We start from the raw sequence: 15,939 nt of genomic DNA on the forward strand, positions 1-15,939 counted from the left end.
AGCGGAAATTTCACTGCTTTGGCTGCTCATTGTGGCCTTGCCGAGGCCTGAAAGTTTTATATTCACTTAGTTTTTTTTATACGACCGGCAAAATTTTAATTACCTTGTTCGATACCCTTCGCATTTTGTTTTATTTAGGTTTTTGAAACTTTTCATTTGTTCAAATATTTTTTTTACTATAATTTGTTTTTATTTAAATAAAACAATAATCGTAAAAGATAAGTCGGGTATTTGAAGGGCAAATGTTTGACTGCATCAAACGGATGTCACGTGTAAAGAATACGGCATCGCTATAAAAGGTGAAAGTTGCAACTCATTGAAGAATTGAGGTTCTTTTTCATACAAAATGCAACACTTTTACAGCAAGAAAAATGTGTAAAATAAATCAAAGTGAAGAAAAAGGCCCAATCCATAAAAGTCTCACTTTTTGCAGCTGCTAAACCGAGCTCATCAAAGCATCATATAAAATACACTGCAATAATTCGTACAGCATTTTGTAGGTTACGCACAGAAATTACGTAACGCCTTTATCTTTTCCACTCTCCCGGCGTCCGAGTGTGTGCTTCCTCCGTTGAATATCTAATAAAAAACAGTCAAGAGAGCGAAAAAAAAGTCTCCATTAGTCAGAGACAACGAAAGAAAAAATAAAAACGATGTTCATCCGTTTAATGGCACGAGCCAGTTTCTAAAGCTGTACAAATTTCACGCAGTTATGTGTGAAGGCGATTATCGGCCTCGACACATCAACGGCGCTTGTCATAGACAATTGGATTGTTATCCTCGCTTTCTGATAAATTTGTTTTAACCAAAATTATTGAAGCTAGAAAATCCACTTGTCTGTGATAATTTCAAAGCAAATGTTGGCATTTATGGAAGCGTTAAAACTTTTTTAAATTACTTGCAAGTTTTTTTTCTCTACCCAAACAATCAACTTATCTGTTTAGCAGATTTTTTTGTTCATTTTAAAAACCACACCGATCCATTTGGGAATATCAATTACCGTGGCTCATTGTTTCGCTGATTGGCAATCGAACGCCATCGGACACACGCAGTCCAAAAATAGTAGGCTTTGGCGGTGCTGGTGGTTGATGGTTGCATTTTTGATTAGAAGCTAGCTAGCAAGCAAGCGTATTTAGTCTGGGATTGCAACCAAAGTCGGTGATGACGCCTACTATGCGAATTTGTTGTTGGTTTGTTGCGCGGGGTTGTGATGTTGTTTGCTGCTTAGTTATAAGTACTGAAATCGCACGAAGAGGTGCTCTAAGCAATTAGAAGGTGTGCTTGAAAAAAATGCCGACAGGCTAGGAAAATTTGAATTGTCATGCTTTTTTTCTTTAGTAATTTTTAAGCAATTTTCTGTTCTTACAAAAGAAAGGTTTAAGGTTTGCTTTTGGAGAAACGCTTTTCTCAGAAATCTTTTAAAAATCGTGCACGGTGAGGAATCGTCCCAGAAAAAAAATCATATTACTAAATTGAAGGTTTAGATGCGCTCTTTCGATTGAATTTTGGCTCGAAACCCGGAACTTAAAGCCTGATTTTTGAGAGCTCTTTTTCTGAAGTACTTGAGCGATGTCTGTATCCGCTCTTTAAAAAATTGTGTCTTACATCATTGGAAAACCACTCGTAAAACCCACATTTTTTATATTTCAGATTTGTAGCCGTGGGGTCGGAGACGAACATTTAATTTTCGTATCACAATTTTCGACCAGTAAATGTGGTCAAAGCCATTTTAGAGGTATTTTTCAGACAATTTTACAGATAACACTATCAAATTAAAAGAATTCAGTTTCAAACAATAAGCCACTCGAAAACATGCGCCATAAACTGCTTGGGCCCAAAATTTGAAGCGTTTCCAAAATGTATTTCCAGAGATATAGCCATACTAGTGTTTTTCGTCTTATTTTTACCCAATTTTTCCCATTAAATTTTTGGTTTTATACAGAATCATATACTAAACATCAAATTCGAAGTCCCGGCTCGTTCTCGCTCGAAAAGTCGTCAAGTCGAAGCATAAACGCCAGCACATTTACGCTTGCGCGTTTTACGCTGCGCGTGAAAGTGTTCTTTCTTGCTTCTCATAAAAGATCGACAAAGTGCAATATCGATACATATGTTTTTTTGTTAATCATAGACTAACATTGAAGACTGAGTGTTCTTTTTTTTCTAATAATGTCAATCCAATAAGTTTTTTTCAATTAATTATAATTATCTTGCGTCCCATAATGAACCTTTGAAAAAAATTGCATTCGAAGTTTTAGACTAATTCGAAGCTTTAGGTCAAATTCTCACTGGGTGGTATTATTATGTTTGTGATAAATTGATTGCTCCAATTTATTTTTCGGAGTTTCATCATTTTGTAAGAAAGGCTCTTTTTCACCTCTGGTGATATTAAATCGGTTTTTTTTTTTAAATTTTGTGTTGTATTTACCACTTTTCTGTTTAACTGTTTTTAACAGTTTATTTGTGTACTTTTTGAACTTTATTTATAGTTTTTCATTTATCACATATTTAAGAATGGGGGGAAATAGGAATAAGGTTTTCAAACATATTTTGTTAAGTTTGTGTTCCATTTCAAACATCTGATCTGATCTTCAATTGTTTTTTCAACTTTCTTCAAATTAAAAAAGTTTTAAATTAAAATAGTTACTCTCTTAAAAATTAACAGTCCTGCGAAAAATAAAATTAGGCCGATGCAAATGTTTAACAAAGTTTTTGTCCCTCGGCTGTAGGGGGGGCAAACAAATAAAAATAGATATAAAAATGTTAATAACAACCCAGAATTTCACCGTTTCAATGTATTACAGTCGGTTATCAATCATTAGTTTACAAATTTAAGTTTTAGCGAAAATATACTTTTTGCGGAAAAAAACTTTTTGCAATTTAAAAAGTAGTTATTTGTTAGTGTGAGATATCCTTAGTTTGTTTTTTTTTTCTCAAGTATCAAAATTCTAAATATTCTTCAGTTTTACATTGATTCATACACGAAAGGATCCTCCTATACTTTAATTTCTAGGAATAATGTTTGATTTTTCGAAATGAAATAGTTTTATTAGTATATACATTTTGTTCAGGTATTAGTATCAGGATTGATATTTTTTATCGTAGCATAAAATATATAACAAGAAAATAAATCAATGGTTTTCATAAAAAATAAAGATTAAAATTTTAAAGATTTATTTTTGAACCGTTCGCTTTTTTTTAAGGAATTTTTGCATAAGCGGTTAATTTTAGTTTCTTTTGCAAAATTTGCACAAATTATACATTCCACTACATTGTTCAGTTTATTAAACAAACTGCATATTTATATATTTTGTATAACTTGTTATTTATGAAAACTTAAATGTTATGATAAATGTGAAATCTAAAATTATAAAATTAGATAAAAAAAAGATCATGTCGCCACCCCTCCTTTTCTGAAAACCAAATTTAAACGATCGAACTGTTGTAAGTTCAATTAAACAAAAACCCGTTAATTTACTACACAAAATAATTTTGACATCATGCAGTCCCTAAACGGTTCAAAATGAGCCACGGTCCTTTTTTTTTGCGAACCGTTCACTCATACAAGCGAGCCGTTTAATTTGGGCGACTGGCTCTTTTTTGCCCAACGCAAGTTTTTTTTTATTACATTTAAATGTTTTTTTTTAAATCTATTTTTTTAGGATTTCTTCATTGATTAGCTTATCGTATCTACTCACATTTAAAAAAAAAAATATTGAAATTGTTTTTTTTTGCAGTCACTTTGGTTCCAATAAGACTAGGATATTTCATTTTTTTTATGTTTTTGCGTGATATTAAATGAATTTATTTTTTGCTTTGGATTTATTTTTTTTTAAACTGACTTTTTATTTATTGATTGTTTTTCTTTTAGTCGAGGGTTTTGATTTTCGGCTCATCAGTAAGAAATCACTCACTGATCGCTGAGCGAATCTTTGCTGACAAGAGCGCGCAACCATTCGCGAACGAACAAGACTCGCTAGCTGACAGCAGCGTTTTGGCCAATCAGCGTGAATTTCTTTGCCTACCTGAGTCACTATTTTCAGTTAGCTTTGGAGCGACATATTGCCATCCGTCTCTTCTGAGCCATTCGCTGTAGTGCCTGATTGGAGTGAGAGAGCGGGAGCGACACAGAGAGAGAGAGTATTCAGTAGCGATTGATGTGGAAGTGACAAACGATAGGAAACTGTCAGAGCAGCTTATAAGTTTATGGCCCAACACAGTTATTTTGGAGCTTTAATCAAGCAATAAACTATCCATATGCTGAAGATAGGTATTTGATTAGAATAAGTATATTTCCTGGGTCTCGTGGCGCAGGGGTAGCGGCTTCGGCTGCCGATCCCGATGATGCTATGAGACGCGGGTTCGATTCCCGCCTTATCCACTGAGCTTCTATCGGATGGTGAAGTAAAACGTCGGTCCCGGTTTCTCCTGTCTCGTCAGAGGCGCTGGAGCAGAAATCCCACGTTAGAGGAAGGCCATGCCCCGGGGGGCGTAGTGCCAATAGTTTCGTTTTTTAACTATATTTCCTCTTATAAAACATATTCAAATATTCAGAGAATTCACTTGATATCTTTGCTCGACTTTTCATGTTTTTTTATGCATCGTAAATAAATTAGTTTCCTTGATTGGTTATTTTTTTTTCAATTATTTATTTACAATAATTAAAAAAATTGGTTTGTTTTATGTGCTGGAAATTCTGTATCTGCCGCTCACAACTTTTTTAAAAGGTGACGAAAATTGTGATAAAATGTTACAGTTATTTACAGACAAAAATTAATTACAAATAGCTCGAATTCGCTCAACCTAATCCAAACCAAAACAAACCTCCAAGCGTCGGCAGTCGCGAATACCGCGCGCCACCTACGACTCGCTAAGCACCTTATAACTTCGCGAAGGTGCGAAAAAGCCCCCTTCCCGCCGCTCCGCTTAACTAGTCTTAGTCTGGCTTAGGCTGCTGCTCTGAATTAAATTGTTCACCGGCGTCGTCGTCGTCGTTGTTGTTGTTTTCGCTGGTGTGCGTTTTAGTTATATCTACACTACCTAGTTTGCCCCATTGCCAACCCAATATCGACCACCAACCGACAGCGGGTTATTTTTTTTGTCTTACCTATTATTTTGCTCGAGCAACTACCCGGGTGCAGTCACGAACGAACCGCGCGCACACAGGTTGCGCTGGGCCACCTTCAAAGGCCGCGTTTCGTCATCACAATGATAATCATTTTGTGTAAGGCTCTCCCCCAATTGATTGCGCTACGACGGTATCTTCTTCCTCATTAGATATTCTAACGTGTTTTTTTTCTCTCCTCTCTCTTTCTTCTTGTAGATTCCAGCGATGGTCAGCAACAAATCGTGTCAACAGGTTCACCCACAAGCAGCAGCAGGGGTGGCACCTCTTCAGCGTCGTCCATAAGCTCACCACACACAACGAAGCATCTTCATCTACCTTCACATCACAGCTACCAACAGCAGAAGCAGCAGCAGCATCATCACCATCGCAAGTCAGAGTCAAAGAAGTTGGAACCTGTGACCGAGTCGGTCGTCGTGAACGTCGTCAGCAGCAACTGCAGCAGCATAGTGCCATCGGGAGAGGACGAGCTCGGAACGTCGTCGTCCACGCCGGTGACGACCACGCCCAGCAAGCTGATCATCAACACGACCGACAACGACAACGAAGAGTCGTCCGATCGGGAAGTTTCGCCCAAGTTTGTGGTGGGGACGAAAAAGTACGGCCGACGGTCGCGACCTCGCCAGGACTGCAACGGCTTCGACACGTCGTCGGACTTTAGCAACTCGGACAACGAATCGGTACCGTTGCCAGGGGACGCCCCACAAGAACCAACCGAAGAAGCCTCCTCCACGACAGCTGGTGGCAAAAGTTCTTCCAAAGTGCAGCGTTCCGCATCGCAGAGCGACATTCACGGCTCGAAGCGGCGCCGCCCGCCGATGGGCGGAAGTAGGCTCAAGCGTTGCGCCTCACTTCCGACGCACCGCCAACGGCCGGCAGATTTCAAGAGTCGAATCGCGCGCGACCAGCTCAACATGGAGCACGACAAGATCGACAAGAAAATCTACTTCATGAAGCTGTCGGAGAACCTGCGTGAAATTTGGGACTCCCTCGTCGGCAACGGCCACGGTGACCTGCTCAACCAAACCCAACTCGAGGTCGTGTGCGAACGGGTCGGCCTGCAGAAACTCCCGGCGCGACTCGCCGCCCAAGAAGTATTCCTCAAACTCAACCTCCAACCCATCGAGGGCATCAGCTTCGATGAGTTCATCTCGTTGCTGCAAAGCGATTCGGACATTCTCCCCATCAACAACACCCCCCACCCCGACAAGGACAGCCTAGCAGTGTTCGACGAAAGTGACAACTTCAAGGTCGTCGTCGGCGCGGGCGGTGGTGGTGGAGCGGACCAGGAGCTAGACCGCGACAGTGTCGAAGAAACGGTCGGATTTACGATGCGAATGCCGGCGGATTGGTCGGCGGCGGCGGCCGACATCGGTTCCCTCGCGGCGTCCATCATCGCGGACATGTGGGAGTCGGCGGGCATTGCGGAACCACGCCAGCTGCTGCACGAGATGGGATTCTACGGGGAGGAGTTGCAGGTGGCGGATCTCGTTGCGGCGCTCGATGACGAGCAGCAGCGGTTGGGCGATGGCAGTGATACGTCGGTTGTTATGAGGGTGAGTTTTTTTTTGCTCTATGTCAATGTTTGTGCAGGCGCAGTTGATCGACCCACGCGATGAGATCGCGGGGTTGTTTTGTAGGAGGCGAGCTTTGAAGTATTTTTTGTCGAGTTTATGAGTGCATTTTGAGGTTGTAGGTCTTTGACGTTCATTTCGTTAATTTATTGACCAACGTTAGCCCAAAGCAAATTTTATATCAAGTTCATTTTAAAAACTGAAATGAAACAATCTAAAAATCAAAAAAGAATCTGAAAATTGAAAAACATAAAATCCAAAAATCTAGAAATCCAAAAATCTAGAAATCCAAAAATCTTGAAATCCGAAAATCTAGAATACTAAAATACTAAAATACTAAAATACTAAAATACTAAAATACTAAAATACTAAAATACTAAAATACTAAAATACTAAAATACTAAAATACTAAAATACTAAAATACTAAAATACTAAAATACTAAATACTAAAATACTAAAATACTAAAATACTAAAATACTAAAATACTAAAATACTAAAATACTAAAATACTAAAATACTAAAATACTAAAATACTAAAATACTAAAATACTAAAATACTAAAATACTAAAATACTAAAATACTAAAATAATAAAATACTAAAATACTAAAATACTAAAATACTAAAATACTAAAATACTAAAATACTAAAATACTAAAATACTAAAATACTAAAATACTAAATACTAAAATACTAAAATACTAAAATACTAAAATACTAAAATACTAAAATACTAAAATACTAAAATACTAAAATACTAAAATACTAAAATACTTAAATACTGAAATACTAAAATACTAAAATACTAAAATACTAAAATACTAAAATACTAAAATACTAAAATACTAAAATACTAAAATACTAAAATACTAAAATACTAAAATACTAAAATACTAAAATACTAAAATACTAAAATACTAAAATACTAAAATACTAAAATACTAAAATACTAAAATACTAAAATACTAAAATACTAAAATACTAAAATACTAAAATACTAAAATACTAAAATACTAAAATACTAAAATACTAAAATACTAAAATACTAAAATACTAAAATACTAAAATACTAAAATACTAAAATACTAAAATACTAAAATACTAAAATACTAAAATACTAAAATACTAAAATACTAAAATACTAAAATACTAAAATACTAAAATACTAAATACTAAAATACTAAAATACTAAAATACTAAATACTAAAATACTAAAATACTAAATACTAAAATACTAAAATACTAAAATACTAAAATACTAAAATACTAAAATACTAAAATACTAAAATACTAAAATACTAAAATACTAAAATACTAAAATACTAAAATACTAAAATACTAAAATACTAAAATACTAAAATAGTTAAATAGTTAAATAGTTAAATACTAAAATAATAAAATACTAAAATACTAAAATACTAAAATACTAAAATACTAAAATACTAAAATACTAAAATACTAAAATACTAAAATACTAAAATACTAAAATACTAAAATACTAAAATACTAAAATACTAAAATACTAAAATACTAAAATACTAAAATACTAAAATACTAAAATACTAAAATACTAAAATACTAAAATACTAAAATACTAAAATACTAAAATACTAAAATACTAAAATACTAAAATACTAAAATACTAAAATACTAAAATACTAAAATACTAAAATACTAAAATACTAAAATACTAAAATACTAAAATACTAAAATACTAAAATACTAAAATACTAAAATACTAAAATACTAAAATACTAAAATACTAAAATACTAAAATACTAAAATACTAAAATACTAAAATACTAAAATACTAAAATACTAAAATACTAAAATACTAAAATACTAAAATACTAAAATACTAAAATACTGAAATACTAAAATACTAAAATACTAAAATACTAAAATACTAAAATACTAAAATACTAAAATACTAAAATACTAAAATACTAAAATACTAAAATACTAAAATACTAAATACTAAAATACTAAAATACTAAAATACTAAAATACTAAAATACTAAAATACTAAAATACTAAAATACTAAAATACTAAAATACTAAAATACTAAAATACTAAAATACTAAAATACTAAAATACTAAAATACTAAAATACTAAAATACTAAAATACTAAAATACTAAAATACTAAAATACTAAAATACTAAAATACTAAAATACTAAAATACTAAAATACTAAATTACTGAAATACTAAAATACTAAAATGCTTAAAAAATAAAAGCTTAAAGCTAAATGCAAAAAAATAAAAATTAAACAATAAACACCAACTACTTTCAAAAATACACTCTTATTATAAAAACTTCATTTTGATAGTGTTACCGTCTTTGTTTTTAAATAATTTATTTTTTTATTGGAAGTGGACTAAAAGTTTTTTGATAAAGTTAGTGATTTTTGAGGGTCGATTTTTTTAGACCGTTGCAAAAAAAAAAAAAAATAAGTGCACTCTTTTCAAGTTTCACTTTTTGGTAAAAAAATGTTTTTTTTTTTCAATTTTTAATGTAATTTTCATCTGAACCGTTACTGCAATAAATATTTTCACACAGCTGAAAATTTTTTACACAATATGGTTACAGATATTATTACAGATATGGTTTAAAACTTATTATGTTGACTCTTTGAAATGATAGTCTTTGTTTTGAAATTGTCCTGCAAACCAAAATCAAACGTTTTCCAATTTTTTTTTCAAAGCTCCGTTTTCAAATTTTTAATTTTTATGCGATGTATGATAATGATGATTTAATGACAATGAAACAATGAACAAACTAAACTAACGTTTTGCTTTGCTTTTCCCTCCACTTTCAGGCCTCCCTCGCGCTCCACAAGGCCGAAGTGGCCGCCCTGCGGCAAGCCTTCGTCCAGCTGGTCGAGGAAAACAAGAAGCTCTACTCCGACAACAAGGAGGTCAACCACCGGGCCACGCTGCTAGCCCAGGAAGTGGACGAACGACACAACTCGCTGGAGAACTCGACGCGGGCCAAGATTCGTCTGCTGGAGCAACGCCACCACGAAACGGTCAAGGAGCTAACCTCGCAGCTGGCTTACGAGCGCGAACAGTTGTCGTGTTCTAACGCGGTTCTGGAAAAGCGCATCCAAGCGCTGGAGGCAGAAGATGGCAAGTCCAAGTCGGAGATGGGTCGACTGTCGGAGGAAAACGATGGGCTGCGAACGGAGCAGGAAAATCTGGTGAAGGAACTGACTGAGCTGCTGGAGAAGAACATCAAGCTGAACAAGGACATTGCCGAGCTGGAGGAGAACAACCGAAATGATCTGGATGACGGGTTCGATCGCAAGGACGACCTGGAGGTGCTGGAGTTGATTGAGAAGATTTCGATTCTGCAGGACGAAAACACCCAGCTGAGGGATAAGAACGACGAGTTTACGGCGGAAATCGAATCGTTGAATCTAGAGCTGGCCAAGTTTAAGCTGAAGCGAAGTGGCATCAGCCGGACCAGCTCGCTGGAAGCTTCACCGGGGGTGGCGTCGGCGGACGTTGGCGCGGGTGAGGAGAGCTCGAGTGCCGCCAGGAAGCGACAGGGCGATTCACCGAGCAAGGCGCGCCTTTCGGACGAGAGTCCACGGTTGGGCAAGTTCCGCAAGTGTAGCAACGAGCTGATGGAGAACGAGTCGGACTCGAGCGGGGACTGGATGGCGCTGCAGTCGGAGCTGGGAATGAGGGTGGACAGTGGAATCACGTCGTCCGGGATTTCCCAGGATTATTCTATCGTCAGTGAGTCCAGTGGAAAGGAGGAAGAAATTCGGTTGTTGAAGGGCCGAGTGGCGGAGCTGGAGAAGAAGTTGGAAGAGAAGAAAACACCGTCGGATGAAAGTGCAGCGGAAGCGAGTGAAGAGTCTGATTCGACGGCGAAGAAAACAACAGTCGATCCGGTGAAGATAAAGGCACGCTGTGACGAGTTGGAAGCGAGCATGGAACAGCTCAGCAAGGAGTACGAAGCGTGCGAAGACTACTGGCAGTCGAAGCTGAACGAGGAGCGGCAGCTGTACGAGGAAGAGCAACGAATCGCCGACGACAAGTTCAACGAGTTGCTGAAGAAGATGGCCGAGTACGAGGAACAGTTTGCCGGACAGGCTGGCGGCGGGGGCAGCAGCAGCAAGAGCGAGGACGGACGGCTTTCTCCGATCGAGGAAAAGGATGTACTGGAACAGCAGTATCTGGATTTGGAAGCGGAATTCCAACAGGCCCAGCAAATGCTCGAGGAGAAGTCGCACGAGGTGGACAAGTTTAGGTGTAGAATATTGGAACTGGAACAGCTGGTCAAATATCCGTCCGAGGCTATGCTGTGAGTATTGAGTTGTTGTTTGTTAAAGTTTTGTGTAAATATGGTGTGTGTATTTTGGAATGAATTAAGTTGGTTGTGGTTGTGGAAATTTAGAAAGAAATATCCTTATTTTTCTGTATGGTTCAAAAGCATAATTATATCTCTATTATATTTACAAAAAAAAAAATCAAAAATCAAAACAACAACGGTGTATTTTTCTTGGTGATGGCATAACTATAAATACTTAGCACATTTTATTGGCACACCCTTCACTGCTTCTTGTCTGTCATTATGGTCATTATACACGCTTAAGAAAAGAAGTAATGGAAACACCAACACAAATAGAAAATTAGAATTGTTGGGTGAGCAATTCCATCACTGGTTTCTCCATACAAGTCTTCATACGAACTTAGGAGCTATTTCCATCCTTACAAAAGTGCTTTGAAAACTTTCGAAAACCCGTATCTAGAAAAGCGATTTTCTGATCGTTCTGGTATCTTCGACAAAGTTATAGGTTATGATGGTTGTGAAAAAAATGCGAATATGAAAAAAAAAAACATTCCCCAGATTTTTGATTCACTTTTTATAACAAAAAGTATATTTTGACAACCCGCGTTTGATTTGGAGCAAGGTTTCAACTTTTGAGGTATGGCACATCATGGACGTTTTTCTTTAGGCCAAGTTAGGCAATAAATATTGAAAATGAGTCTGTCGTGATCCTAAGGAAAAACAAATATTATTTCAAGAAACTTCAAAATGTTTATGGAAACAGAAGGTTAAACATACGTTGGTTATCATAGTTTCATGTCTAAAATTCCTATGTAGAGAACAATATAAAGTTCAGTTTTCGGAAGTTTTTTTTTCGTCTGTTTGCTTAGATATTTTGAAAACTTATCATTGCAAAACAACTGGACTGGTGTGAACTTCAAATGATAAAACCATGGCTTGTAATTTAAATCCGGATGTTTTTCTGTGTAGGATTGTATGGCATGCCAATCGACCTAAAAACGCTTTTAGAGGATTTTTTTTCAAAAATATGTTTGTTTTTAAAGCGATTTCGGTAGATTAGAGATAAGATAAGATTAGATAAAGCGTTTTTCGATCCAGTTTGTCATGCTATACAATCCTACAGAAAAAATAAGAAGTAATTTGCCAGGAAAATGGTAAATTTTTTACTTTTCTAAAAATCTCCATATAAAATCCGGTTTTCGGATTTTTTTTGACGGCTGGAAACCTTATCTATTGATCCTATTTGCAATGTAAAAAATATAATAAAAAAATTCAAGTTTTCAAATTCAAAATTCACTAATTACATTTAAGTCGTGATGAAAATCCAATGGGAAGAAAGATTGGAAACAAAAAATATTTTTTTTGACATTGATAATCGGGAAATGTTGATTTTTTTGTTTCTTTCAAATTTTGTTGGTTGTATTTGTTGGTACAGTACAGACTCGATTATCCGAAGACCTTGGCAAAGCTTCACTACGGATATTCGATACTTTGGATATTCAAATCACTCAATTTTTTTTGTTCTCATATTTTCGATTTTCCAGCTATAGTACGATCCCTGAACTACGCTAAATAGTGATTAAGAATTTTTAAATCCAAGATGGCGGCCAAAATGGTGGTGATGAAATATTGTAAAAATACATTATTTAAAAAATATTTTATAAATACGTAATTCAATAGGCAGTCAACTATTCAAATTTAACAAAAATTGGGTCACGGAATTCTAATTTACTGTTAAAAACAAGAAAAAAAAAATTTATTTTCATGTTTCAATTATTCCATACAAACGAAAATCGTAAAATCGAGGCTTCGGATAATCGAGTCTGGACTGTATTCTAGATGTTTTATTATTTTTTTCTAAGGTTTTTATTCGATGAAATTATCGTCTACTAAAATTTTCCTGATTTGTAACAGGAGAATTAATAAGAGTTTTGATTTTGTACAATACTCGAATTTTCATGAAATACCGTATTATATCGGGATTAATCAAATTTTCATAATTTGCAATATGGGTATCACATGAAGAGACATTTTGTTTGGATTTTCGCATTTTTTTTAGAAAATAATAAAAATTTAATTACATACCGTATTTTCTTTTCAAAAATACTAAAATTTTCTTAAAATACCGAAAAATCTCAAATTTTCATTAATCGCAATATGGGTATCAAACGAATTTTGCGAATTTTTACAAACTACCATAGTTTTTCGAAAGCACTCAAATTTTTATAATTGCCAATTTTGGTATCAAAAGATGCGAATTGTTGCTTGTATTTTCACATAATTAAACTTTTGTTTTTGTTAAATTCCGTAACATATTTTTAAGTAAATTCGAATATTTTTTTAAAAAATAGTGTATTTTGTGAAAATTTTAATTTTCTATATCAAAAAAACTCTAATAAAGTGGAGTTTGATACCCATATTGATAATTATGAAAATTTGAGTATTTTCGAAAAATTATGGTATTTTGTTTTTTTTTTTTGTATTTATGCATTGAAACTTACTATATTATAAAAAAAAACTTTGTGGAAGCTTTGAAAAATTAAAATAATTCAGTTGGAAATTTATTAAAAAATACTTATCGTGCGTTATCGTCAACAAGGTTATCGTCGACAGAAATATAGATCTATCGTTAACATTATCGAACCTTGATAATTTTATCGTTAACAATCTTGAAATTTTCACAAGAGTTCAGATTGTTTTTTTTTTAAATTTGTTTTGAATCTAAAGAACTTAATTTCATTCACAAAAAATAGAAAAAATCCAAACAGTAAAGCGAAACATCAATTTCTTCTCCAGCGCCACCCCACCGCGCATCGAAACGCCCGAAATGGAGGAGAGCCCGGCCAGTTCGCCCATCAGCTACCTCTGGAACCAGAGCACGATCCAAGCGCCGGCCACGACAACGACCCGCGACTACCAGAACCCGAACTGGTGCCAACCGCTGAAGGTCAGTACCGGCACGACCACACCAACCCAGCAGCAAAGTGATGATCCCGCAAAGGACCAGCTTACGGTGCAGGAGGAGGAGCCCGGCTTTAGCAGGACCATTTCGCCCATCCAGAAGCCGGCGTCATCGGTGACGGGCGCCAACTCTACTACTGATGTGACTTCGTGTGGCGGGGACGCTGGTCAGGATGTGGGCGACTGCTCGGACGTTTGTTCGGTCAAGTCGGCGAGGAGTACGCACAGCCTGGCTTCGACGCATAGCATGTGAGTTTGTGGGTGGGTTTTGAGTTGGAAATTTTATTGATTCTGTGAATTATTTTTCGACAGTCACAAATCCGTGTCCCAAACGGACGTCGCCATGGTCAGCCAGGAGCAGTTGAAGCACCAGCGGTTGATGCAGCTGCAGCTGCAGGACGAGATTAAGGAGCTGACCCACCAGCGGGACTGTCTGAAGATGGAGTTCCAGCAGATGACGGAGGTGAAGCCATTCCTGTCGCGCAGTTACAACAAGACGGCCCATCCGAATCTGACGCAGAAGATTCAGCATCTGGAAAACAAGAACCGGCATCTGAACGGGATGCTGAAGCAGCAGCAAGCTTACTCCGAGCAGATATTGCACCGTAAGTTGGGGTTTTGAAGTGGTTTGGAACAATTTGTAACTTTGATTTTGTGTTTCTTAGGAATCTGGCAACACCAGCGAAGTGAAATCGCTGAAATGAGCAATCGACTGGAAGCGCAAAGCATCGTGATCGCCGACCAGGCCAAACGGCTCGCCAGCAACGACATCCTCGTCAAGGATCTGTACGTGGAGAACACCCACCTGGCGGCGCAAGTGCAGCGACTCGAGCAGCAGAAAGTTCGCGCCACCCTGCTGCAGCAGTACACCCAGGCGGCGACGTCCGGCGGTGGCCACCATCCGCATCCGCAGCTCAGCGGCATCGTGCCCGGTATGCCCTAAGCGCAAGTGCGCGCGAGGGGAATTTCTGTTTTAATGTGTCATAATTGTACGATTTTCTTGTTCGGTTTTTACGTTTTTGCGAGCATTCAGTCGTGCTTGTGTGGAACAATTTTTCGAAAGTTTATCACACTTGATTGTCAAGTGTCAAGTTTAAAAGGTAACGCGCACCAAAAGAAACGAAAGAAGGCGTTTTAAAATATGCTCCTCCTCACTGTCTGTCAGAACGTCTGTGTGGATTTTTTTTTCTCGTAAATTGCTTTTCTATTTATATACGATCCACTCTGAAATTATTTATGTGAACAACGCGTTTCTCGTAGTATTGTTGGAAACATCCAAAATTCTTACATATATAAAATATATACAATATTTATTTTATACCTGATTAGATAGTGAATACTTGCTTCAGTCTCGTCGAGAAGACAGAACAGAACAGAACAAAACAAACCTAAGAAAAAGTGGCAGATTGAAGAAACCAAACACTCGTCACATTTATACCGCACTTCTGATAAATCTGATTGCAGGCAACTAACTTCTTCTATCTAAGCACTTTTGCTCTACCAAAAAATAAAAGATGTCATCACAACACGCTACTTTAGCACATCACATTCTTGCTTGTATTTAAATGGCATTTTTTGATAACACCATTCTAAACAACTCTTTTTTAGGTGAGCAATTCTTTGAGACTTTCATCAATGCAAAAGTTTATTTTTCTATTACGATAAAACTCTACAAACTGTTTTGATACGAATAAAGAAGTTATTCTTAAAATGACAAATCGAACAATTTACGGTCACATTTTTGACATAATCTTCTCACATTGGATTTGCAGTCGAACAGTATTTTAGTTTAATTCGGGATTTTTTTTTGTTAGAAAAATGGGTATTATATTTGAAAAGAACAGTCTATTGGAATGATCTGTCCTGTACAAATATTTTTTAAAGTTATTGTACCTCTGGAACATTTTGACGGAGTAAACCTTAATTGCTAACAAAAATTTAATTAATCATTCATAATTTGTAAAATCATTTTT

The 15,939-nt window shown here is 36.1% G+C and overlaps 1 protein-coding gene across 2 annotated transcripts in view; it reads left to right on the top strand.

Moving 5' to 3' along the window:
• Positions 1 to 15,492, top strand: part of LOC120412674 (blastoderm-specific protein 25D) — a 35,597-nt gene extending 20,105 nt beyond the window's left edge. Inside the window, exons 1-6 of one of the 2 annotated variants that reach the window (XM_039573241.1) lie at positions 5,083 to 5,224; positions 5,324 to 6,681; positions 9,522 to 11,017; positions 13,802 to 14,215; positions 14,279 to 14,571; positions 14,632 to 15,492. In XM_039573241.1, the coding sequence (XP_039429175.1) occupies positions 5,209 to 5,224; positions 5,324 to 6,681; positions 9,522 to 11,017; positions 13,802 to 14,215; positions 14,279 to 14,571; positions 14,632 to 14,909 (3,855 nt within the window). In that variant the 5' untranslated portion in view covers positions 5,083 to 5,208 and the 3' untranslated portion in view covers positions 14,910 to 15,492. Of the gene's footprint in view, positions 1 to 5,082; positions 5,225 to 5,323; positions 6,682 to 9,521; positions 11,018 to 13,801; positions 14,216 to 14,278; positions 14,572 to 14,631 lie in introns of those variants that run through there. The other variant, XM_039573240.2, reaches the window with a different exon arrangement.
• The last annotated feature ends 447 nt before the right edge of the window (positions 15,493 to 15,939 follow it).

The sequence above is a fragment of the Culex pipiens genome, chromosome 2 (genome assembly GCF_016801865.2).
Source record: "Culex pipiens pallens isolate TS chromosome 2, TS_CPP_V2, whole genome shotgun sequence".
Taxonomy (NCBI): Eukaryota; Metazoa; Arthropoda; class Insecta; order Diptera; family Culicidae; genus Culex; species Culex pipiens.